This window comes from Cibotium barometz, chromosome 29 (genome assembly GCF_041138505.1).
Source record: "Cibotium barometz isolate CiBa-2024 chromosome 29, ASM4113850v1, whole genome shotgun sequence".
Classification (NCBI taxonomy): Eukaryota; Viridiplantae; Streptophyta; class Polypodiopsida; order Cyatheales; family Cibotiaceae; genus Cibotium; species Cibotium barometz.
In genome coordinates this window covers 25,925,624-25,950,736 of record NC_141074.1, presented here as the reverse complement: position 1 = coordinate 25,950,736, position 25,113 = coordinate 25,925,624, and the positions used below count along the sequence as shown (strand labels likewise).

Here is a 25,113-nt window from a genome sequence, read left to right as displayed (position 1 = left end):
CAAGTTGCACTTGGCATGTAGGAAGATGGCCTTAGAGCCCCATGTTCCACTTCAGTTAGTGGCATAATCTCCACTAAATCAAGAAGGAGACGTCATCGCCAGATTCTTCTTCCAAATTCTAAGAGCATGTTTAGGTGCATCTGCATGAACGCTTGCAAGTGCCCTCTCTAACTAAGGAAACGTGCGAATACAACAAAACATGTGTGGGAGGCTCTATGGGAGCATTCTTTAACAACGAGGAGAGCAAGGCTCAATTTTGAAGGCCATAAACTAGCTCGACATTCAAAAGTAACTAAATTATATATATGTTTATGTCTAAAATTTAGAAAAAAAAAATCAAATAGTGGCTTTCTTTTTGCAACCCTATTCTCGAGGAGGCTTTCCTAAGAAGGTTTGAAGGGCTTTGAAGCTCTCTCAAGGCCTCAAATTACAAGCACCACTATTCTCTAGGAGGCTTTCTTAAGAAGGTTTGCTCTCTCAAGGCCTCAAATTAGGAAAGATGGGGCTGAGAAGCACCACTATTTCGATTGAAAGTGAAGGTAACACGCTAGTTTCTTGTAAAAACGCCATGCCCTTTTCATTCCTCAGCCCATTTTTTTTTATTCTGACCGGGTCATCGCAAATTAGTTTCTATAGTAATGATCATTTATTCACCCCCTCCGGCCGAGAGTACTTTGGTCAAGTTTGGTGGCACTCTTTTGCCCGTTGGGCAAATACAAGAGATACCCGAAAACCGGTCGCGCCTTGATTTCTGTCGGCAACATAAAAGGATCCTGCTTACACTGTCCGCCTGTGAGTCCCATCGCCGGCGACGATGGCGACCGCCCGCAGCAGAAGAGCCTTGGATCGCCCAGTGTGATTGATTGTCCCTGAAAGTCCAAAGTTCAATGAATGATACATGATACCGAAGTTCAATCGACTATCAAGAAAGCAGATTAAAAATTTAATACTGGTCTCTTCTTTCATCTTCATCGGGATTCGGCCTCCTCGTACTCACTCACCTTGGACCCTGTTATGAGGCTTATTAGAAATTGCCTGCAGTTTGCTTAAGATCAACAAGCCTGTTGTTCGTCTTACCCCAATCATAAGCCTGTTGTTCGCTAATTAGGGTCTTTCTACTTTGTGACCTTGAAACTATGGAGTCTTGCAAACAACGTCTAGCCAGAGATAAAGAAAAGGCTGTTGAGTAATGGGTTTAGCCTGAAATTGAAGGCCGTAATTTTTAAATCTAAGTGTGGGGGACTCGAGTCAACCTTATTTCACCTCCTAATAACGGCTACTAATCGCGCCTCCTGTTTTCTGAGACAGCTGCAGGTAGTGATTATCGGTTGTAGTGATTATTCTCTCTCTCTCTCTCTCTCACTCTCTCTCTCACACACACACACACTTGCTTAATCGTAATCTGACCCCGGCTCGAAAAACAAAAAAAAATCGTAATCTGCATGCCGGAGTGATTTTACGTGTGCTTTAATTCACCTTCGTACATTTTTTTCAACCGTGGGCTACTATGAGTTAACGCTAGAGTGATATCGATCCCTTGATTTCAGCCGCTATTGACAACTAACGATTTTGCAACCAAGAGCTAATTGGCCGGAGGAGAAAGTGTATATCTGCACTGTGCTAACTCTTTGCTAATTTCTGTTTGTCCGTCTGTGCACGTAGAAGCAACTGGCGACTGGCTCAAAATATACTGTACGCAATGCTGTGGAGAAGCCCTTTTATGTGTTCAAATGATGAAGCAGCTGGTGTTCCTGACTTCAGCCTTCCAGAATACAGTGCGAGCAAGGCGTATGATGCTCCGCAATATGATCTCCGCTTGGCGCTATGGAAGAAGGGAGACGATCGTCAGATCGACATGATGAGTAGCGGGTCTGATCACAGCTCCTGCCAGATCAGTGACAGCTTCACTGTAAGAAACAGCTCCAGCGCTACTGTAGACGTAGAGCTACATCTAGCTCCAGCAGAAAAGAAGAGGCAAGGAGATCAAGCGGCGGGCACCTCCACCGACCTCTGCTTGGCGTACCCCACCTCAGCCAATATCTCGGCAAAGGAAGCACAGTACGACGTAAATATGGCGCAGGATCCAGCAAGTGCTTCCGCGGTACGTCTCACGAGAAGCCACTCAATCTTGCATTCACGCTTGGAAACCATAGTTGATACACAAATTACAAAGAAGATGTGGTACCCTCTCTTTCGTCAGCCTTTAACCACAGGAAGCTCCAATAAGCTCTTCACAAAGCCTGTAAGCTCGACTTCTGGCTTAGCTGGGCGAAATCAGCTATCTAGACCTGCAACAAGCAAGGCCCCGCTAGACGTGGCCGATCCCCTGATGTTATTTGCAAGCTGCAGTTCAAAGGCAGATCAGATCATGGAAACGTCCTTCAATAGAAATTTGATCAGCAGAACATCGACAGATGGACCGGAAGCTGCTGTGTTAAATCTCACCGCTGCAGCTGCAGCTGCGGCGTACTCACCTAGCTGCAGTAGAATGGCGCCCGCACAGCAGTTGCAGGATTCTGAAAGCAGTCTGGTCATGCGGCCGTCGAAGCAGTTGGGCGTCCAAGGGAAACTGCCCATCCCCAAGAGAAACGTGAGGGCACCCCGGATGCGCTGGACCAGCCGTCTCCACGAACACTTTGTGCACGCAGTGCAGGCACTCGGTGGACACGAGAGTACTTACGCTTATTCTTTTATTAATCTTATTTGAACAAATCACAATTTGATTAGCTAGCTCAGTTACCTTACATCTACACTTGGTAGTAAAGTTGAAATTATTGTCGTACATAACCACTGCATTTCGTTTCTTTAGTTACATACAACATTAATTATAGTAAGCCTTAAAATAGTACTATTGAATTGATTCTCTTCTAAGGTTGATCCTGGTAGCCTTTGAAGATGATTGTTCTTCTTCTTAACATGCTTGCATGTTTTTGTTGATGTTGAAAGGAGCAACGCCCAAATCAGTGCTGAAGCTCATGAATATCAAGGGCTTAACGTTAACTCATGTCAAAACCACCTACAGGTACCCAAATATTCTATCCACAGTCTTGAATCTGTAACTACTAATTAGCCTGCTTTCAAGTCACAAAGGGATCTGTGCGTAGAGATTACTTCTTTGTTGATGATCTTCTTTTCTCGTGTCAACAATTACTCTCGTCCTCTAGGTTGCCCTAATATTGGGATTATCTCTGGTGTTGTTCCTCTAACTGTGCAGATGTATAGGACTATTAAGACGAATGATCACACGTCGAACATTAGCGGTAAATCCTCTAAACACTCTACTACAACTTGACACATTCACAGTTCGACTTGTGTTTAATTGTTCGTGGATGTTGGAAAATATCTGTGTGAAGGGTGCGTACATCTTAATTGATACAACATATCGGTTTTACAGACATATTCCATACTAGTGCAAACAGTTTGAGCATACAAGCATCGAATGAGTGCCTAGCAAGCCTCCATGACAAGATCTTCCCCATTTATACTAGGAAATCTCCATCGAATCTTAACCTCAACATGGGAGACACACGAGCATTTCTTGGGCTCTCAAGCAACCAACCCCACCAAAACGGCCTCCCAACTAGCATCTATAGCAATTCTATGAGGTATTCTTGAAACCAATTCACCATTCCTGATCTGTAATATGTATGTTCTCCATGCACGCGTGAAATGTAAGAAAAAAAGGTGTGAGGTACCTCATAGAGCTGAGGAGCACACCATAGAGAGAAGAGAGTGTGGTGTAAAACATACTTGATCATTTAAGCCCTTTCTAAAACCGAGCAATGGTTTGCGAGGGAAATGTAAAGATGCATGAATGCAATCATGTTTACAAGTATGCATGTATGTATTCCATGTGTCAGGTCAGATCCAATGAGGGTGATGATGTCAGAGAAGCCATCAACAGTGGCTTGGTCTTCATATGCAAGGAGGGTGCATCTTTGGTGCATCGGGCACGGAGACATGAACTATCATGTATTCCTCCCATTTGTTGAAAGTGGATGAATGTAACACCATTAAGAGTAGTGCATTGAGCTACATTCGTTTGGTTGGCACTCAAGAGATCAACATAGAGAGTTAGAGAGTTAGAGAAGAATAGAAGGCACCAATGAAAAAGGTGCGAGAGTCAACAAGGATGATCTTGTTGGTATGAGCAGGTAACTACAAAGCTACAATGGCTCCAACTGAATGGAGGAGTGGAGACATAGAACACCTAAGTCAACAAGAGTTAGAATCGCCAACACTAGAGCTTGAAAAGGCTCGCTTTAAGTCATGTCAGCAGAGGAAGAAAGCCCATGCAACAGAGGCAAGTAGTGGTGGGGTTGAGGGTAGTAGAGGTTTTGTCAGAGGTAGACTGAGGTCGATTATTGCACTACAAGAGAATGAGAGCATAGCTACGTCCACAACTACGCTACAACAAAGTAATTTTGAGATTTTTAAATTTTCTTGGCTTGGCTATGCACGTGGCTATATGCACGGCTAGGGGCATGCAGTTGTAGCCATGTAGTAGTTGCATGTATAGCCTTGTGTATAGCCTCGCATATAGCCACGTGCATAGACGTGTGCAGCTATAGCCTTTCCCATAGCATAGTCACGTGTGCATAGCCTCGTCCATAGCCTCACTCATAGCTGTGCGACAATCTGCAACAAAAAAGAATGGAGACAGAATTGGAGAGATGCGGGGAAACATCTCTCCCATTATGTCCCTATTTTTTTTACCATATATAAAATGTGTGTTTAGCCAAGGAAAAAGAGGTACAAGATGACCGAAAGACAATATAGGACTTAAAGAAAGAAGTGATCAAGGAAGCTCAAAAAGAGACAAGCGCTTCAACCAATGACGATAAGGCTTTAGCTGGAGAGCTAAAAGGAAATGTGCGGCTCTAAGAAAGAGATATTAACCAAACTCAAGGCCATTGATGAAAAACAAGTATGTTTGGCCTTTGAGAAAGAGTGAGGGGTCAAAGAAGTGGATCTTATGGAAGAGATCCACGATCTTAATATTCACTCACTAATTGATAGCAAGCCACAAAAATGTTCAACCCACTTCTATGAGTACGAAGAAAGATTCCAGCAATGTGAGTACGAAGAAAGATTCCAGAAGTGTAAGAACCACAATGAAAGAGCAATCAAGCCAAATTGTAGGTCCAATACCATTCAACCAATAGGAAAGGGCTTACAGGAAGCAACCAATAGATAGAACGAGAGGGCAGAAGACAAAGGGAGGTCCATTGGCACATGGACCACCATAACCCTAAATTGGCACCACTAACTTCTAGTGGAACAATTGGACTGGTTAAGTGCAAGTCCAGAGCTCCCGGCAAGCAAATAATTGATTGGAGAATGATGATTAGATAAAGGTGCAGATTGGATAATTTAAGAAGAAAGTGATGGAACAATTTGTTGATTCAAAACGATCAATTTTCAATGCTATAAACAGCCTTGTTTGATTATTTCCACCATGATATGATATCCAATTAAACCTTCTACATTGACCTAGAATCAATTTCTCTTTTAAATATGTAAGTTTGGTAGTCAAAAGTCTGATCGTTGTTTATTTATTCTGAGTCTATGAAGGTTCTAAGCTTGTGCATAACATTATGCGTTAAGGTGACACAAAAGCTCTTTGTAGCTCTATGCACGGAGATTATGCATTAAGCTTATGGATAGGCTCATGCATTAAGATCTATGCATATCTCTATATGCATTAAGCTCTATGCATAGAGCATAGAGCTTAATGCATAAGTATAGAGCATAGAGCACAGAGCATAGAGCTTAATGCATAAGCACTATGCATAGGCTTATGCATAGAGCCTAATGCATAAGCCTATGCATAGGCTTATGCATTGAGCTCATGCATAATCTCTATGTATAGGCTTATGCATTAAGCATCGCTTTGTGGATATTCAGACATACTCATACTAAGTTTCGTGTCCAGCTTTTTGAACGCTTCTTTCCAACAATGGCTTGTAAACTTTGTATCTCGATCACTTACTATATTTTCTAGTAATCCGTACAATATGTATAGATGGTGGATAAGCATTCTAGCCAATTTTGGTGTTTTATGTCTTTTTTAGTTGGTATAAATTGTACCAACTTGGTTAACCTATCCACTACTACCAGGGTAAAAAATAAGATGCCTATATAAGTGTAGGAAGGTTGGTGATTATTCCTTCTATATAAATCTAAAATTGTAGAAAATGGGGCGAATGTTTTCAAAAAATGTCCTAAAATATCCAAAATTCGGTGAATATTTTCTAAAACCCTTCAAAATGGCCAAAATTTGGGCGAATGTTTTAAGATACTGAGAGAGTTATTTTGAAAAAAAACCTCAAAAAATAGCCAAATAGCGAAGATTAGCCAATTGGCGAAGATTAGCTGCTATTTTTTTTCTTGACTACTACTACCTACACTGAATCATGCCCTCTACTTGTTTGGGGAATTAGTCCCACTATGAAATCCATAGAAATACTTTCCCACTTGACCCTCAGGTATTTGTAGTGGTTGTAATATTCCACCTATTGTTAGGCACTCAGTTTTATTGACTTGGCACTTAGGGAATTTTATAACATAATTTTGGATGTCCTTCTTTAAACCAGCAAATAAAACTATCTTTTTATACAAGTTCATAGGTCTTAGAAATTCCTAGGTGTCCTGCACTTGGATTGTCATGACATCCTAGTAAAATATTCTAAAATACTTTCTTCTTTAGGTACACAAATGCGACCTTTATATGAAAAGTACCCATTATCGATGGAAAAAAATTTCCAACCATCTTTTTCACTTATTGACCCTTCTTTAAGGGATTCCTTTGAACCACTATCTTCTTTAGGTGACACGCTTATATCACTAGGGAGAGTTGCATTTTCTTTACTCTCTATTTAAGAGTTATCTTTTTTAATCAAGTAATTCCAAACTACTTGATGGCTAGGGTCATTAGCACATTTTTCTTTTAAGTGAGGCACCAATAACTCACTTTCTAGTTGAGTAAATTCAACTCATTTATTATTGGTGATCGACTTAGAGCATCTGCTACAACATTAAATTTTTCTTTTCTATATGTGATTTGAAATTCAAACTCTTGTAGGATTTCATCCTATCTAGCCTTCCTACCTCTCAACTCCTTTTGAGTATTTAACCATTTAAGACTTTCATGGTCAAACGATACTTAAAAATTATCACCGTACAAATAATGACGCCACTTTTAAGACCATGCACAATTGCAAACTGTTCTTTTTCATAAGTTAAATAGTTACTTTGAACTTTGTTCAATTTTTTACTTTCAAATAATTTAGATTTTTTAGCAAATAATTTGTTTTTCCTCAATAATTGAAATACTTTTCTAAGGTGCTCAATATGTTCTTGTTCATTTTGACTAAAGACTAATTTATCATCAATAAAAATGATGATATTTTTTCCTAAATAAGGTTGAGGTATAGTGTTCATCATGGTCATTGAAGTAGCGGTAACATTAGTTAGACCAAAAGGCATAAGTAAAAACTCATTGGGCCCAAAAAAGATGTCCTAAATGTCGTTTTGGGCACATCCTCAATTGTAATTCTTACTTGATGATATCGAGACCTTAAATCTATCTTACTAAAATATTTAGTACCTTTGAGTTTATCAAACAACTAATCTATCCTGGAAATAGGGAATTTTTTTCTTATTATTGCATTTAATCCATGATAATCCATGCACATTTTTTTTTATTCACCAATAATATTAGGGAAGTCTAGGGAGCATTAGGAAATTTTTGAGCTCATTTTGGGGCCCTGTAAGGAAGTTTGACCGGAATATTCCCTCCAAAAAGGGGCACTGGATAAAATTTTTGCAAACGAACTCCAAATTTGTCGGACCTCACATATTTAGATTCTACTCTTCAAAAGCTATCCATTGATATATAACACGATAGGGTTCAGAGAAGGGACAAGATAGATACCTAGAAGATTCCTTTTTGCCTAGTGAATCTTTAGAATCTAAATATGTGAGGTCCGACAAATTTGGAGTTCGTTTGCAAAAATTTTATTCAGTGCCCCTTTTTGGAGGGAGTATTCCAGTCAAACTTCCTTACTGGGCCCCAAAATGAGCTCAAAAATTTCCTAATGACTTACTTGGCCTAATAACGCATTGTTCTAAATATTCAACAAACTTCTTTTTAACTTCTTATCTTTCAGTCAAAATTACTCTGTAAGGTGACTTACTAATTGGCTTTGAATCCTTTAAAACTTCTATGGGATGATTTATTCCTCTATCCAGAGCTAACATTTTTGGCAATGTTTTCAGGAAAACATCTTTAAATTCTTCTAATAAATTTGTTCAAAGAAGAATTATCTACTTCACAAATACTTGAACCAAACTTTTCACAATGGTTTTTAAATTGAGGCATTGCATAACACAAAAACAAATTTTGTTCTATTTCATTATCTTGATAAAGCTTTTGGATCTCAATATTAAATATCAAAGGAGAAGATGGTACATTGTGCTCTCCTTGCAATAATGTAATAAATTTTTCTTTATGCTCAAATGCTAGTGTATTATACAAATAGCTTCTTGAAAGTGTTTTCCCCCATGAAAATAATTCAACTCTGCATTGTTATTCCTTTAGGCTTATCATTACCATTCCAAGTAAGTTCTTGTCCTTGGGACTTAGGAAAATTCCTTTTATCATATCGCATCTCAAGCAAGAAAAATAAAGCTTTTCTTTAACGGTTCTCTCAAAATCTTATCTTTTAGAAACTTACTATAGGATTGGATTTTTACTTTTCTGGAGGTGTTTCCTTTTTAAAGAAAAACCCTTTATTTTTTTAGAGCCAACATTTTCTTCATGAGGTTTATATGAATTTTTTAAATCTTTTTCTTTATGACAGCCATTACCCATTGTATCGACAAGAAATTTTGTAAATTTTATAGTCTCATCTAAGTTTTCTAGCTCTTTGGGGTGAACTTCCTTCTTGAACTCCCTTTTCAAGCCTCTAATGAAGCCTCTTACTTTTTGGAATTGTATATCGCATCTCAAGACAAGAGAAATAAAGCTTTTCTTTAACCGCTCTCTCAAAATCTTATCTTTTAGAAACTTACTATAGGATTGGATTTTTTTTGGGATGTTTTTCCTTTTTAAAGAAAAACCCTTTCTTTTTTTAGAGCCAACATTTTCTTCATGAGGTTTATATGAATTTTTTAAATCTTTTTCTTTCTTGTACTCCCTTTTCAGGCCTCTAATGAAGCCTCTTACTTTTTGGAAATTGTATATGCCCTTAATCTTTAAGATAATTTCTCTATAGTAAGCTATATATTGAGTGAGATTTAAACTCTTTTTTTCCAAAGAGCAATTATCCCACTCCTCCCAATTTCAATCTTCTTCATTTTTAGGAAGATATTTCTTAAAGTATAATTCCTTGAATGAATCCCAAGAATCGGGTACTTTCTTAGCTGTCGCTAAACTCATTCACCACTTACAAGCTTTGCCTTGTAAGGATAGGCTAGCTTCAATGGGGTGTTTATGTTCAGGCACATTTCTAAAAAGATCAAATCTTGCCATTTTGGTAGAAAAATATGGATCGCATCTTTATTTATCGTGCCATTCTCTTCTCCACTAAAAGTGGGTACCTTCAAACCTTTGAATACCATACCCTGATCTCTGGTTTAGGACACTTTAATTTTTTTCAGTCAATCCCGTTTTTTTCCTTCCCTCACCAATGTTATTTTTAGATATTTCTTGTACTCCCAATTCTTCCCCTCCCATCAAGAGGAGGGAAGAATACCCATCATTTTCTCAAGCTTGTTTTCTATATTCCATATTTTTCTTTCATGTCCTTCATTTTCATATCCTCATAATCATTAAGTTCTAAATCTTGCATATCTATTTCATTTGGTTTTGTAATATCCTTTTCTATGTGGACAGAAGACATTAGGTTTTTTCCCTTCTCAACCATTTTCATCCTTCCCACCTTGAGAATCCATTTACTCTAACACTAGGCAAAATAAAAACTTTCTTACAAAGCAAAAAAAATGCATCACAATGACCTTACTTGGTTGGGTAATTATGAATTGTTCCTAATGATGTGAAGAAAAATTATGTTGATTCCTCCTTTTTGATACTTGATTCAATGATCCTTCAAGGTTGTACTGTACTCTCGTTGCTCCATGTAGAACTCCAAAGTATGCCCAATTTATTAGGCAAGAGGTTTTTTGTATGGAGAATATTTGAGAAATATAGGGACTAGCTTATGGAAATGAATTGAAAAGAGATTAAGGTGTAGAGATTAATGGGTATAAGTATAATTAGAGTTAGTAGTGAAAATTGAGTGGCTCAATGAAAACATGGAAGACAAAGAACTTTGCTCTAATACCAATGTAATGCTCCTTCATTATTATGACCTTGAGGACTTGTAAGACTAGTACTTTGATTCCACTTGATGAAGGTTCACTAAAACTTGATTTATTTATTAGCATGTCAATGATTTTTAAATGTTAAATTTAGTTATGTAGGGCTAGGTTTACAAATATTTGGATGGAAGATATGGCACTGCTATATGATATTGGCAAATAAATTGTAAGATTAATATCTACAAAAATTGCAAGAGAGAAAGGTCGCATGTCCTTTCAAAACAATGGTAGGTTTTGAAATCTTGACAAGGCTAACAATTTAAGTAAACCCCTCCCCATATTTCAACTTCTTAGGACATAACGTTTTTGGTAACAAATACTTCCTGCTACAAGTGAGTGGGTTACTCCTTCATTGTAGCAACATTTCCCCCATAAGAAGTGTCATGTAGTGGGTACCTTTTAGCTAGAAGCTTGTGAAGCTATCCTAGGTAGTCATTCACGAGAAGGAAGGAGGGAGAATGGGTACTTTTTTTGGGAGGGGGTGTGTTGGGTATGTTAGGTAGCATGCAAGTTGAATGAAAGGGAATATAATCTTTTTCCACAAGAATGACTTTTACTTGCAAGTGAGTAGGCTATTCCTTCATCATAGCAACATTGTGGGAGACACCCGAGTATTTCTTCAAAGGTCTCTCAAGAAACCCCACCAAACTAAGTGCTTGATTTTTTCATAAGCATAGGGTTAGGAAGATGATTTCCCCCCTGTTACATTCGTGGAAACATGGCACATAAATGAGTGCTTCCCATCCAATGGCTCTTTGCTTATTTAAGTATTGACTACATGTATCTACATGTGTGTACAATGCCTAGCTCAAGGTTAGCTACAAAGTTGATTTCTTTACTAGAAACTAAATGAATTTAAAATATTAAATGTTCCCAAACATCTGGATGGCACCACCATATGAGGTTAGAAAAGAATTTGTAAGATTAATATCTACAAAAATTTCAAGAGAGAAAGGTGACATGTCCTTTCAAACCAATGAAGTGTTTAGGTCATGGCACTGCTAACTATTTTAGCAAACCCCACCTCATAGTTCAACTTCTCAGGACATAATATTTTTGGCAAGAAATACTTGAAATTGAAATGGCTACTCCTTCTCCTCAATAGAGGTGCTGTTTGTTTGTTTTGGCTAGAAGCTTGTGAATCTACCCTAGATAGTCATTGAGGAGAAGGTAGGAGGGATATTTGGCCTTTTCTGGGGGGGATGGTTGGGGGTATATTAGGTAGTGGACAAGTTGAATAAAATGGGACATAATATTTGTGGCAAGAAATGCTTCTACTTGCAAGTGCATGGGCTACTCCTCCATTACCGTAGCAACATTGTGGGAGACACACAAGCATTGCTTGGGCTCTCACGAAACTAACCCCACCAAAATGGCATGCCAACTAGCATCTAGAGCAATTATATGAGGCAATCCTGAAACCTATTCATCATTTTTGATCTATGATAATTATGTGTATGCATGAAAGAGAGAGAAAGAGCGAAATACTATATCTAGCCATATTCATAACTTTATATGATGGCTTGATATCATTACTAATGTATATAATTATTTTCACATCCCCACCCTTTGCATGTATTGTCCGATGTTTTCTTGAATAGTTATGGGTGTATGCTTCATTGAAGAGATAAAAATAGCTTTTACATTAGGCTATTAGGTCCATCTTCAACACGGTTATATATCACTATATAACCGTGTTTTCTTGAATAGTTATGGGTGTATGCTTCATTGAAGAGATAAAAATAGCTTTTAAATTAGGCTAGTAGGTCCATCTTCAACACGGTTATATATCACTATATGAAGGGTTGTTTTTTACCCTCACTCAAACTCACAACCAGTTGTGAGTTCAAGCTTTCAAAGTCCTATATGTCCACTTCACAACCACAAACTGTCATTGAAGAAATCGTAATTAATTGTACTAGCTTGTGTGTCTCAATTTTATTGTTAGATTGTTGTAGTGAAATTAGAATCTAGTACCAACAATGGCTATAGGATCAAATTGGGTTCTTAATCGTGCATACCCATGGTTTGTGTATGAGTGTGCAATGTGTAAACAAAAAACATATATACATGCTTCATACATATAAAATGACATTTGTAAATTACATGTTCCACATATGTCGGTCTTCTAAGTTTTTTTGTTATGAATAGCCAATCAAAATCTTCAAAATTAAAAATTAGGTGCTCACCCTTTACACATAAAAAAGTAAAGTCTCTCCACTTCTTCACATGGATGGTGAAAATAGGCTATAAAGTTCAACTTTAACATGGTTATATAGATGTATATTATAACATAACCATTGTAAATATAGCACATTAAGCACAATATGGCATATCCATTGCAAGTATAGCTTTGGGAGTTCATTATGGTTATATTTAATTGTTATTTCTTATCCCTAAGAAGCTGGTATTTTGAAGAGATTGCAAATTAAGCACTTTCTACTTAAGAAATGAGAAAAGTGAATTCAAATTTGAAATCCTAAGCACAACAAAACCCCATGCAAGGCTTTTATTGAAGTTTAAAATGAGTAAACAAAGTGGCCTAAATTGACTCGCGAAGTTTTGAAATATGGTATCTTTAAACCAAAATAAGCTCTCCCCTAGTGGTGTGAATAGACTTAAAGTGGCCCTCTTAGCCTCTTCTATCCAAGGCCACACTTACCCAAGCCTCACTCTCTCTTGTGAGTCCTTTGGTTAAGGACACCCGCTCCAAAAGAACCCCCACGTGAATAGACTTAAATGTGAGCTCCTCTCTCTCTCCTAGTGATCTCTAGGATTTAACATCCACTATTCTCCACTAATAAGGGCCTTACTATGGCATCAAAACATCACCAAATTAAAGAACTATGCATCATTTAAGGTAAAAATAAGGAAGCACGCATCCATGTAAACAACATCTCCCCTTCCATAACGAATCCTCATGCAAACAACAAAATTAGGTTGGCCATATTGTTAATTTGTTTAAAGCACCTTCTTCCTTTTAGGTCAATGGATATATTTTCTGGGTTCAACAACGGATATGTTTGCTAGTTTCATTGCTAATCTACAAGTGCATCTTCTCCCCTACGTATCTAACTTTGCTCTTGCTTACATAGTTAGTAGGCGGAGGTAGCAAGCCCAAGAGTTGGCCTAGGGTAATCCCCTCCTATACCACTAGGAATTGGATTTCCACCCTGCAAGGGTGGACATGTGTTTATGGATGCTGCCTAGTCCCAAGCTAGTGCACTGAATTAGCCCACCTCATGAGCAGACATCCCCTTTGAGAAGCATGGGGTTTTGTAGAAGTGGTAGGATAGGCCAGCTTGGCTCTCGCCCACTGGTCGACGATGAGGGAGTATGGTCTGTGAGATATTCCAAACTAGTTTAGGCTAGAAGACCAAATTCTAGATCATCGGTGGTTTGTTTTTGCTTTGGAAATATCTATGGACACGGATATGGAAGCTTGGATCTGGCTGTGACCCAATTTAGGGTCTCTTTTGTGAGCATCTTGCTATAAGAATTGTTTGGTGTGAATATTGTTGTTTTAAGGAACATTGTGGAACTTCTTTAATTGAAGAACCTAATTTTATATGTTTCACATTATGGTAGGAGCTAATTAGATAACAAAAATGAATGGATACGTGAATGGAAAGTGGGTGGATGGATGCCCATACGACACCATCCTATGAATGGGTTACATATGGGTATCATTTACATATGGATTGAGGCTATGGATGACTATTTCTCAGCAGCATATAAGACTGTAATCAATCCATGCTTGCCATGCTTCCTCTCATTGGAGATGCTAAACTCTGGTGAAAATAATGGTGTCAAGACAAGAGGATCACTAAAGGTTCCTAGACCTAGAGTGACATTAAACAAGCTCTAAAGGACTGCTACCTTCCCCCATCTCATGTATCCATGATGATGAGTGAGTTCTTTAGTCTCAAGGAGCTTAGTTTAACTCTAGAGGAATACTACTCAAAATTTGTGACACTTCGCAAGTATGTTCCACCTCTATAACAACCACCCAACAGGTGGCCTATTTTTGCCAAGGGTTGAATAGCCCCTAGACTCTCGCCTTGAAGCAATGAGACCGACCACTTTTCAAGACGCTATTACCTGAGCCAAGCCATTGGTAAAAGAAGTAAAGAGTGATCAAGTCAAGAAGAGATTCCATCCTAAGTCTAATCCAAGGGAATGTTCCTAGAGGAATTTCTAGCCAAATCCTCATAATAATACTCTTGATTAGTAGTCCGACAACTTTGTCCCCCACACTTATGATATTTCTACCATATTGCCTAATGGGAACTAAAGGTGTTTTTATTGTAATGAAGATGACCACTTTAGAGTTGAATGCCCTAAACTTGCAAGACCCTATTTTAATCCTAATGCTATGTTGAATGCCGTGGGACCCACTTTAGAGTTAAATGCCATGGGACCCCTAACCACCAAGCTCGACAAAGTGCTAGTGATGGGGATGTGGTAAAGGCCATGGACCGGTCGCTCGTACTTGTGCCATGATTGGTGAACCAACCTTAGAGATGGAAGAACAAGAGTAAGCCACCCTCCATGCAGCTGTGCAACATCACGGCTCTTAAGAGATTACCCTGAGTTTATATAGCGATCAATTTTTTTAAAGGAGGCAAGGATGTAACATACCTATTGATATAACATATTAAGTAGAATATGGCATATCCATAGGTAGTTCATTATGATTGCATTTAATTGTTGTTTCTTATCCCTAAGAAGTTACTATTTTGAGGCAATTACAAATTAAGCACTTTCTACTCATGAAATGAGAAAATTGAATTCTAATTTGCAATCTTAAGCATGACAATACCCCAGGTATGGGTTTTTTCGAGATTGAAATGAGTAATCCAAGTGGCCTAAATTGACCTATGAAGTTTTGAAATCTGGCGGCTTCAAACCAAAATTAATAGCATTCTGGACGTCTAAATGACGGGCAAAAAAACACCCACGAGATCCTAAGGTAATCCCGAACAATTTCCCAAAAAAAAAGCTCGACGGCTCGACGGATGCCCTTAGAGGCACACACGTAGTGGGTCCTAACAACCCCTGACCGGGTGACATATGATGCCTAATGAACACCTTCCCCAAGCACTCGAGAGCTTATTTCTCACCTGATTATCCACACACATATCCATAGGCATCACTCTCCGACATCTCAGATGTAGCGTCACTGCCCAATCTTTCGCTCGGACAATGCCCGCCAACCTCCCCCTAGGGCATGTCTCCCTACATGTACCCCTTGCCAACTTCACCCTCTTTAGAACATTCATGGACAGGTGGTGCACATATGTACCCCCTACCACCTCTTCCCCTATGTACACCCTTCCAGACCCCTCCTGGACATGTGGTGCTCTCTCTCCGATAGACCTACTGTCCATGCAGCTGGCCCAAATGGCACCCACACACTGATGCACTTGTCCCCCTTGCTGGCACTCCCTCCATGTGCATGCACCCCCTCTTGGCACGTATATAAACCCACTCCCCTCCCCCAATGGGAGGTAAGCACTCGCGTAGAGGCTTTGCTGTAGCTCTAGGACATGTCGTACAATCCTCCCCCCTTCCCCAATGTGAATAGACTTCAAGTCACCCTCTTAGCCTCTTCTAGCCAAGGCTAGCACATCAAAGACTCACTTTCTCTTGTGAGTCCTCTAGCTAAGGACACCCTCTCCAAACCCCCCCATGTGAATTGACTTAAAGGTGAGCTTAAGCCGTGTTCTATTTAGGATTTCAAGCAAGCTTCTAGAAGCCTAGAGGGTGTCAATTTTGAGATCTATTTGACCCGTTTAGAATCTTCTAGATCTCCTAGTAATCTCAAGCATTTCATAGCCACCCTACTCTGTTTGTACTCTCTGCTAATAAGGACCTTAATATGGCACCAAAATGCTACCAAATCGAAGAACGACACTTCATTCAAGATGGAAATGAGATTCATTCAAATGAAATTTCCCCTTCCATAATGAATCCTCATGCAAATGACAACCAGGTTGGCCATATTATTAATTCGTTTAAATAAACATCTTCTTTTTAGTTCATAAAGTTAAGATTCTTAGGGTTAGTATGATTTCATTCCTAGTGGTTAAACCTATAACGATTACGACTAGAATTGTAGAAGCATCGCAACTCTCTTTAAGTTACTTAGCCACCCAAAAGGATTAAGGCTCCAATTTGAAAGAATTGCAACTTTGTATGGAAAAGTGAGTGAGAAATCTTACTGCGTGAAATACTTGATGGTCCTTTTTTCTTGTTGCCAAGGATTGTAGCTAAGAAGATCATTGTTGTGTATGATGTTTTTTTCTTATTGTTGAATGAATTATTGAAAAGAAAAGAATGTTTTTTTCTTATTGTTGAATGAATTGTTGAAAAGAAAAGAATGTTTTCCTGATCTCAATGGGTACGTTTGTTGGTTTCAATGGATATGTTTGTTGGTTTCATTGCTAATATGTAAGTACATATTTTCTACTAATTAGCTATCTCCGCTCTTTGTTACATAGTTGATGAGTAGAGGCAGTAGCAAGCCCAGGAGTCGGCTAAGGGAATCCCCTCCTATGCCACTGGGAATTTGATTTGCAAGCCTAGGCTAGTGTGGTGAATTAGCCCGCCTCGCGATTGGACATCCCCTCTGAGGAGCAGGAGGGGTTGGTACCAACAAACGATAGGACCTGAGGGGGTGACACGTGGGCTTGGCCATCCGATTGATCGACCACAAGGGAGTATGGTCTGTGAGGTATGCCCAGTTGGTTTAGGCTGGAAGATAGAATTCTAGACCATGAGTGGTTTGGTTTTGGTTTGGATATGTATGTGGAGACATATCTAGAAGCATGGATCTCTCTAGTTGACCCGATTTCAGGTTATCGTTTGTGAACATCTTGTTGTAAGAACTGTTTAATGTAAATATTGTTGTTTTCAAGGCTGTTTAAGAAACATTGTGGAATTTCTTTAAGTAAAGAACCTATTTTTATATGTTTCACATTGTGGTAAGACCTAATTGAATAACAAAAACGAATGGGTGAGTGGGTGGATGGATCCCCAGATGGTGCCATCCTATGGATTGTTGGACCCAATGAGTTGAGTAACTTTCCAATAGATTTATTATGATTCCTAGTAAGAATAGGGCCCAAACAAGTTCCATTTTAGGGGAAGAGCTAGTGATCGGGCCTCATAAGAGAAGAGAAAAAAGGCATTGGCTTCCATGAACCAAGTGCGAACTTGTTCCTTCCCCAATCATTGCACATTGAGTGCTATTCTATTGGAGAAATAGATTCCTATTAGATTGAATACTTTTCCCTTGTGAGATATAGTTAGGTCCCTCTATTTTCTTGTATCCTCATATTTTTGAGGGATCAAGGTGTCTTCAATCAGATACCACGGGACTTAGTTACCTATCAAAAGGATCCCCTTAGATTGATTGGGAGGGCGGAGACCTTACATATATGAAGGACTGATTTTTTACCCTCAATGAAACTTGCAACCAGTTGTGATTCAATCTGTTAAAGTCGTGTATGCCGACTTCACAACCACAAACTAGCTGAGATACTGTCTTCTTATAGTTAAGTATCTTGAAATCTCAAATGGTTGGCAATTTAGGCATGCGTGGAAACCAACTTGAAATCATAATATGTAATATGGAATATGGAATGGCCCTCATAGAATCTTTTCTAAAACCACATAAAAATACCTCTTATGTACAAATGTTTTCATAGCACCCATTGTAATCAACTTGCATGCTACCTCACATACCACCCTCGGCCCCATTGAAACCTCTTTCTCCCTCCTTTCTTCTCTTCAATGACTACCTAGCCTAGCTTCACAAGCTTCTTGGTTGAAAGCTACCCAACACATGGCACCTCTTATGGGGGCAATGTTTCTATGATGAAGGAGTAGCCCACTCACTTGTAGGAGTCTTTGTCGCCAAAAAGATTATGTCGTAAGAAGTTGAAATATGGGGAGGGGTTTATTTCAATCGTTATCCTTGTCACAACTTGAACACCTGTCATTGCTTTGAAAGGACATGTCACCTTTCTCTCTGGAAATCTTGGTAGACATTAATCTTGTAAATCATTTACTAACCTCATACAGTGGTGCCATATCTTCCATCCAAATGTTTGTGAACCTAGCCCCACATAGCTACATTCAACATTTTAAAATCATTGAGTTGCTAGTGATAAATCTGGTTTGTATCTAACCTTCAACAAGCTAGACAATATGCACACATGGAGATACAAGTAGTCAACACTTAAATAAGTAAATATCCTTTGGATGGGAAGTTTGCATTTATGTGCCATGTTTCCACAAATGTAGCAGGGGACACATCACCTTCCTAACACTGCCCTTATGAAAAATTGAAGCACCTAGTTCATCTTGTCAAAAATATAACTAATTTATCTTGACTTGGTTCTTTCATTCTCTGTGGCTACCTAATGATCCCATGACTAGTTTCTTTAGCTTCCCACATTTTTCCTTATGTGCACGAGTCAGCATCCACATAGCAAGAAGTTGAGAGACTTCAACTTTCTATCTGTGTAAAAGGTGAGCACCCAATTTTTATTTTCACGTATTTTGATTGGCTATTGAAAACAAAAAAACTAAGTAGACCTATATATGTGTAACATGTAATGTACATATATCATTTGTATGTATGAAGTATGTATGCATGTGTTTTTTTTATAACCTATAGTATGCACATTGCACACTCTATGCACAATCCATAGGTAGTTCAATTTTCTTCTCTTAGAGAAGAAATGCATGATTAAGTACCCAATTTGACCCTATAGCCATTGGTCCTAGGTTCTAATTTCAAGACAACTATCTAATAATATAATTGAGACACATAAGAAAGTCCAAATAAATACAGTTTTATTTTTTTGGTCCGTACTACAAACTGAGCTATAGGTTAGGAGAGCTAGTAATAGGGCCCAACTATAAGTGATATCAGTACTGGGGTAATCAATTCTTATTGTTTTTTAAATTTATTCTTAATCTCTCTTTTTATTTAATTTTAGTTAAAACTTCCAAGATTTTTAATCGTATAAAATTTGGGAAAACTTGATTAATAACTTATAAGATATTGTTGTTTGATTCATTTTTACTTTTTTTGAAACTTCAAAGAGTTTATAAATATTATAAAATTTGGAAAAACTTGGCTACTAAGAGAATATCATTTGATTCATTTTTACTTTATAAGCCATGTATACTACTTCTACTAGAAATTCTTCCTATTTTATAAAAAAATTATGGACCTTGATCATATACACTTAGACAAAAGTACCTATGTAGTAGGCAAGTCATTTTTAAAAAAATTAGGGTTTTAGATATACTGTATGGAACCTTCAGCGCTAACCGATTTGACCAGAGTTTCACATTTTTTTAATTAATATTTTTCTTTTCTTTTTTCATGAGGCATCATTCTATTCCTAGTCATACACGAGAATTTCATCCAACTACACACATACACCATACTACTCATCACCACACACATACTCGCGTACGACAAGGGGGTACCACCCCTCCAAATATTATCCACTTTGTAGGTAGTGGTAGGTATTGGACAAGTAGTAGGACGATCCGCACAAGTAAGTTGCTCAACCAATTAGAGTAAACAACCTGCACCGTTTTGGTAGAACTAGGCATGTCACAAGTTGAGTCGCGATCTTTGATGTCCATGGCAACCATCGTCCCTAATCCAAAGCATGAGGCTAAAGGGAAAGAATTTCACATTGTTGTTGCCACAAGATTGCCAAAGTGCTATGACGATCAAACAATGACGGCCTAAGGTGTGTGAACAGATCCTTAGTATAAGGTGTCCCCAAGAGAATTTGAACCCAAGACCTCCTGAAAAAAGTCCAAAGTCTAATCCACTAGGCTACCACTAGCTTGGGGACACCTTGTAGTAAGTTTTTTCAATATTTAAGTTTCTCTGCTTGATAAACATAGATGATATTTAAGTTTTGTTTTTTGAGCCGGGGTCAAAAGTGAGCACTCTTGTTCTAAGACTCGACAAAGAGACCCTTTTGTCATTAGCTTCATCATCTTTGTCATATAGACGGTTTCGCTACTTCCTTAAGGCATGACCTCAGAAGTGTTTTCAAATGTGGAAATGTAAGAGAGGGTATTTAATGCCATTGAAGACATAGATGGAGATAGATTCGAATCCAACACCTTCCTCCATGGAAGGAAGTGACGGAGGGTGCTACCACTAGGCTAAAAGCCCATGCATGAGATAGCTTACTTGCTTTCTTACATTTTCTATTGGTTACGAATCCACGAAGAATTTTTAATGCATGCTTTAGATTTGTCTTGCATATATAAGAGAATAACCCAACATGCTAGGGTGTGTATATACCCTAAGGTAAAGTAAAACTTCATCATGGTTGTTGGTAGCAGAAGACTTATAAGCCATAGATAGTACTTTTACTATAAAATTCTCCCTATTTTATAAAAAAGTCTCGACCTTGATCATATACACTTAGACAAAAGTACCTATGTAGTATGCAAGCCATTTTTTTAAAATTAGGGTTTTAGATATACCTTGGAACTTTGAGTGCTAACCGATTTGACCAAAGTTTCACTTTTTTTAAGTTATTATTATTTTTTTCATGAGGCCTTATTCTATTCCTAGTCGTACATGAGAATTTCATCCAACTACACACATACACCATACTACTCATCACCACATGCATACGCGAGTACCACAAGGGGGTACCACCCCTCTAAATATTGGCCACTTTGTAGGTAGTGGTAGATATTGGACAGCAGGCCGCAGGATGAACCACAAAAGTTGAACAACTTACACAGCTTTGGCAGAACTAGGCGTGTCACAAGTTGAGTTGCAATCTTTGATGTCTATGACAACCATCGTCCCTCATCCAAAACGTGAGCTTGAAGGGCAAACATTTCACAGTGTTGTTGCCAAGTAATTAACAAAGAAAAGAGTGGAAGCAAGCGCTATAAGACAATTGAACGATGACGGCCTAAGGTAATCTAGTATATCAGTTGAGTTGTTACACTCTCTCACAGCACAGTTCGTATATCCAGCTGTACTCCAAGTAGATAAGTGGTTAACTACCTTACCAGCTCCACGTGCATGGTCCACGTTGATTAATAGCAGCGCTAACGGCATTGCAGATTTGCTGCTGGAGATGGATTACTACAGCGATCTTCAACTGTACAACGACGACAACAACAACAAAAATTTATAGCAAGCTGCAATTTACTCCACGCAAGTTTATTTAACATATTGCGTATAAAATTAAGCTGAGTTGCATATGCAAAGCACAAGCCAGCACTAATTTGGTTCTTTGCTCATGTGTTAAACCCTAATTGCAGGCAAGGGACCATGGACGACGGGACGGTCAGTACTCAGCCAGGGCGCCTATTGTGGGAGCAGGAGCGGTGGATCATTTCGGGAAGAGCTTGTATCTCATGAGCAGTGCAACAGGCGGTCGTCCCGTCATCAGTCCTCTCTCGCATCTCGACGTCTCCACGCAAGCTGCTGCATCGAAAACGCCCAGCTTGGAGTTGAAGCTGGTGAGAGGACCAGCAGCTCATATACTCAAGGAGCTCCCCTTGCTTAAATGCTAGCTAGTGATGCATGCATGATACTCATGAGTATGGGCATCTTGCAGAAGTACTCGGTCAGCAACAAAGCATTGTATTGAATCGGCAGCTAGTGCGCCTACCGACCAGTGCTGAAATTTGAAGGGAAAATGAGACTTCAAATTAAAGAGACTCATGATGCCTTTTGAAAGACTGTTTGTCCTTGCAATCGAAACTTAGATTATAAAATGATTGTGTAAACTAAACCCAATGCATAAACACACATTATACATGATTGTGTGAACATGCACGACAAGTGGTTGGCACTTTAATGATGGTTTTTCCCAAGGAAAGATATAATTTTTTTGATTCCAATTCCCATCGTTTGGTATATGCATTAGTAAAAGCGTTGATATATACGACGGTTTGGTATATGCATTAGTAAAAGCGTTGATATATACGTCGGGTATGTGCATAGAAAAAAGTGATGGTACACACGTTCGTAATAACGAAAAAAAATATTGTTTATATCAAAATTTTGAAAAAAAATCATTAACAATTGATCTACATAAACTTCATGATTGTTCATCTTCCATTTTTCCAAAGAGATCAAATTTTTATGCTATCTCTGCATTCCCTATATCTTCGGTGCTAGCATGGTAATTCATGTGCATGATATCAATGGATTTAATGAAAGTTGATGAGGTATCATCATCGCCAGTATGGTGTTCAACATCATGATTTTTGACATCATCGTGAATTTATCTCTAATCTGTAAATCTTTGGTTTTATGATCTAATAACTCATTAGTGCACAAGATATGATCTAGCACTACAACACATCGGGGACACATCAACGTTTTTTTGGGCAGTGTTTCTACAACGTTTTTGGAAGGAAAATGTTAGGTCTATTAACCCACTTTTTTGAAAATGTTGCTCAGTAGCGTGGCCTGAAAAAAATAATCCCACTTCTTTTGCTGCCGCATCGATTTTATCTTTTGAATGTTCTAAACTTGATACTTTGATTTTTTTACAGGTTTATGTCTAATTTGTGACTTCTACCTCTCCTATCCTATCCTACTCAAGCTTAAGCAAGGTATGTCTTCTCTTTTCCTTCATCTTCTATGCAAACAAGCTTTCCATGAAAGCTTTCTTTCGAGTATTTCCCTTCTCTTTCCTCTCTTTTAAGTTTTTTTCCCTTCTTTTTTCCTTCTCATTGAAGCTAATGAATGCAAAAAGGTTATGCATTATCCATATGAATAAGCCTCATGCGTGAGACTTATGCATTAGCTATATGCATAAGCCCCATGCATGAGACTAGTGCATAAGCCTCATACATGAGGCCTATACATTAGCACTGGCTTCCGAGGCATGTCAGTAGCTACCTAGGCATAAGCCTCATACATGAGGCCTATACATTAGCTATATCCATAAGCCCCATGCATGAGACTAGTGCATAAGCCTCATACATGAGGCCTATACATTAGCACTGGCTTCCGAGGCATGTCAATAGCTACCTAGGCATGCTAGTAGCTACCGCCATGCATTAGGGTACTACGTGAATGCACTAGGAGATTCCAATGTATGTCGGTATCCACCTAGGCATGCCGGTAGCTCTCAATACATGTTGGGTGTGCTACCTAGACATGCACTAGTAGCCCCGAATGTATGCCACATGCTACCTAGGCATGCATGTTAGGCGCTACCTGATAATGCATTACAGGTACTATGGGCATGCACTATGCTTCCAATACATGCCAGTAGCTACCTAGGCGTGTTAGTAGCTATCGATGTGCCAATAGCTATCGACATGCCTAATGCATGTCGGCCATAGGTAGCACCCGGCTTGCATTGGGAGCTAGCAGTCCATGCCTAGGTAGCACCGTGTATGCATTGGCCTATATGCATTGGGAGCTATCGACATGCAATAAGGTGTTACTGGCATGCCTAGGTAGCTACGTAGGCCCATATGTTAGTAGCTACCTAGACATGTCAATAGCTACTACCTAGGTAGCTACCTAAGCATGCCGATAGCTACCTAAGCATGCCGATAGCTACCGACATGCACCGATAGCTCCCAATTTGACCTAGGCACCCTACAAACATGCCTAGGTAGATACCTAGGTAGCTACCTAGGCATCCTAAGCACCCTACCGACATGCCTAGGCACCCTACAAACATGCCTAGGTAGATACCTAGGTAGCTACCTAGGCATCCTAAGCACCCTACCGACATGCCTAGGTAGCTACCGACTTGCCTAGGCATGCAGCACCTGACATGCATTTGGAGATATCATCATGCACTAGGGTGCTACCAACATGCCTTGGGAGCTACTGCTGCAAGTCGATAGCTACTAGTATGCGTAACTATCTACATGCCTTGGAACTACTGGTGGGTGCTACCTAGGCTCGGTAGCTATCCGTGTGCATTGGGGCTAGTGCGATGAATGTGCCATGAAGAAGCCTTTCTTTTTTCCACATGAATAAGAGGAGACAACGAAGATAGTTCTAGTTCAACTCATTGGGGACATTCAAGTTCAAAATAAGTATGGTCAAAGTAAATGGAAAGTGTTGTCCCTCAAGCATGTAGCTTTTCGTGATCTGGCAAGGATGATATAGCTCTGCACTAAAACCTTCATCAAGAACAATTTCACTTATAGATGGCAGGCTGATCAATATAGAGAGTGCTTAAAGATCTTTCCTTCATATGACATTGTATCAATAGTAGATTCTGCCAAGAACTACTCCTTCAAAGAGTAAAATGAGTTACAATCCATGACTGGCATACACATTAGGGAAAAACGGAGCTCATTTTGGGGCCCTGTAAGAAATTCACTATTTCTCGATTTATTTCTCTCCTAAAAGATCTCAAAAATAATAAAATATGGAAACGTGGCTCAGAACTGTCAGTAAGGACCACTGAACTGTCAGTTCAGAAAAGAATAAGATAATCTTTTATCTAACTAACACGATTTTGCATTAAATATCTCCTTAATTTTTTTTGTTTCTCGAAGATTTCGCATCTCTTTTGACGACGTGTGCAGGCCTCTCATAAAGAATCCATCACTGAACTTAATGATTGTATGGATACCGCCACACTTCCACAATTCATGTTACAAAAAAACTATGAGATTGACAAGCCAACTTTGCAACCTCAGAAGCACAAAAATGGCCGATACTAGTGAAGT

General features: G+C 38.9%; 1 protein-coding gene across 1 annotated transcript; it reads left to right on the top strand.

Annotated features, from left to right (window-relative positions):
* The first annotated feature begins 1,019 nt into the window (after nucleotides 1-1,019).
* On the top strand, nucleotides 1,020-21,972 carry LOC147621983 (uncharacterized). The gene is made up of 7 exons (XM_086823526.1): nucleotides 1,020-1,314; nucleotides 1,663-2,672; nucleotides 2,947-3,022; nucleotides 3,215-3,260; nucleotides 3,861-3,972; nucleotides 4,155-4,303; nucleotides 21,718-21,972. The coding sequence occupies exons 2-7, from the start codon at nucleotides 1,700-1,702 to the stop codon at nucleotides 21,970-21,972; spliced, it is 1,611 nt and encodes a 536-aa protein (XP_086679652.1). The 5' UTR covers nucleotides 1,020-1,314; nucleotides 1,663-1,699.
* The last annotated feature ends 3,141 nt before the right edge of the window (nucleotides 21,973-25,113 follow it).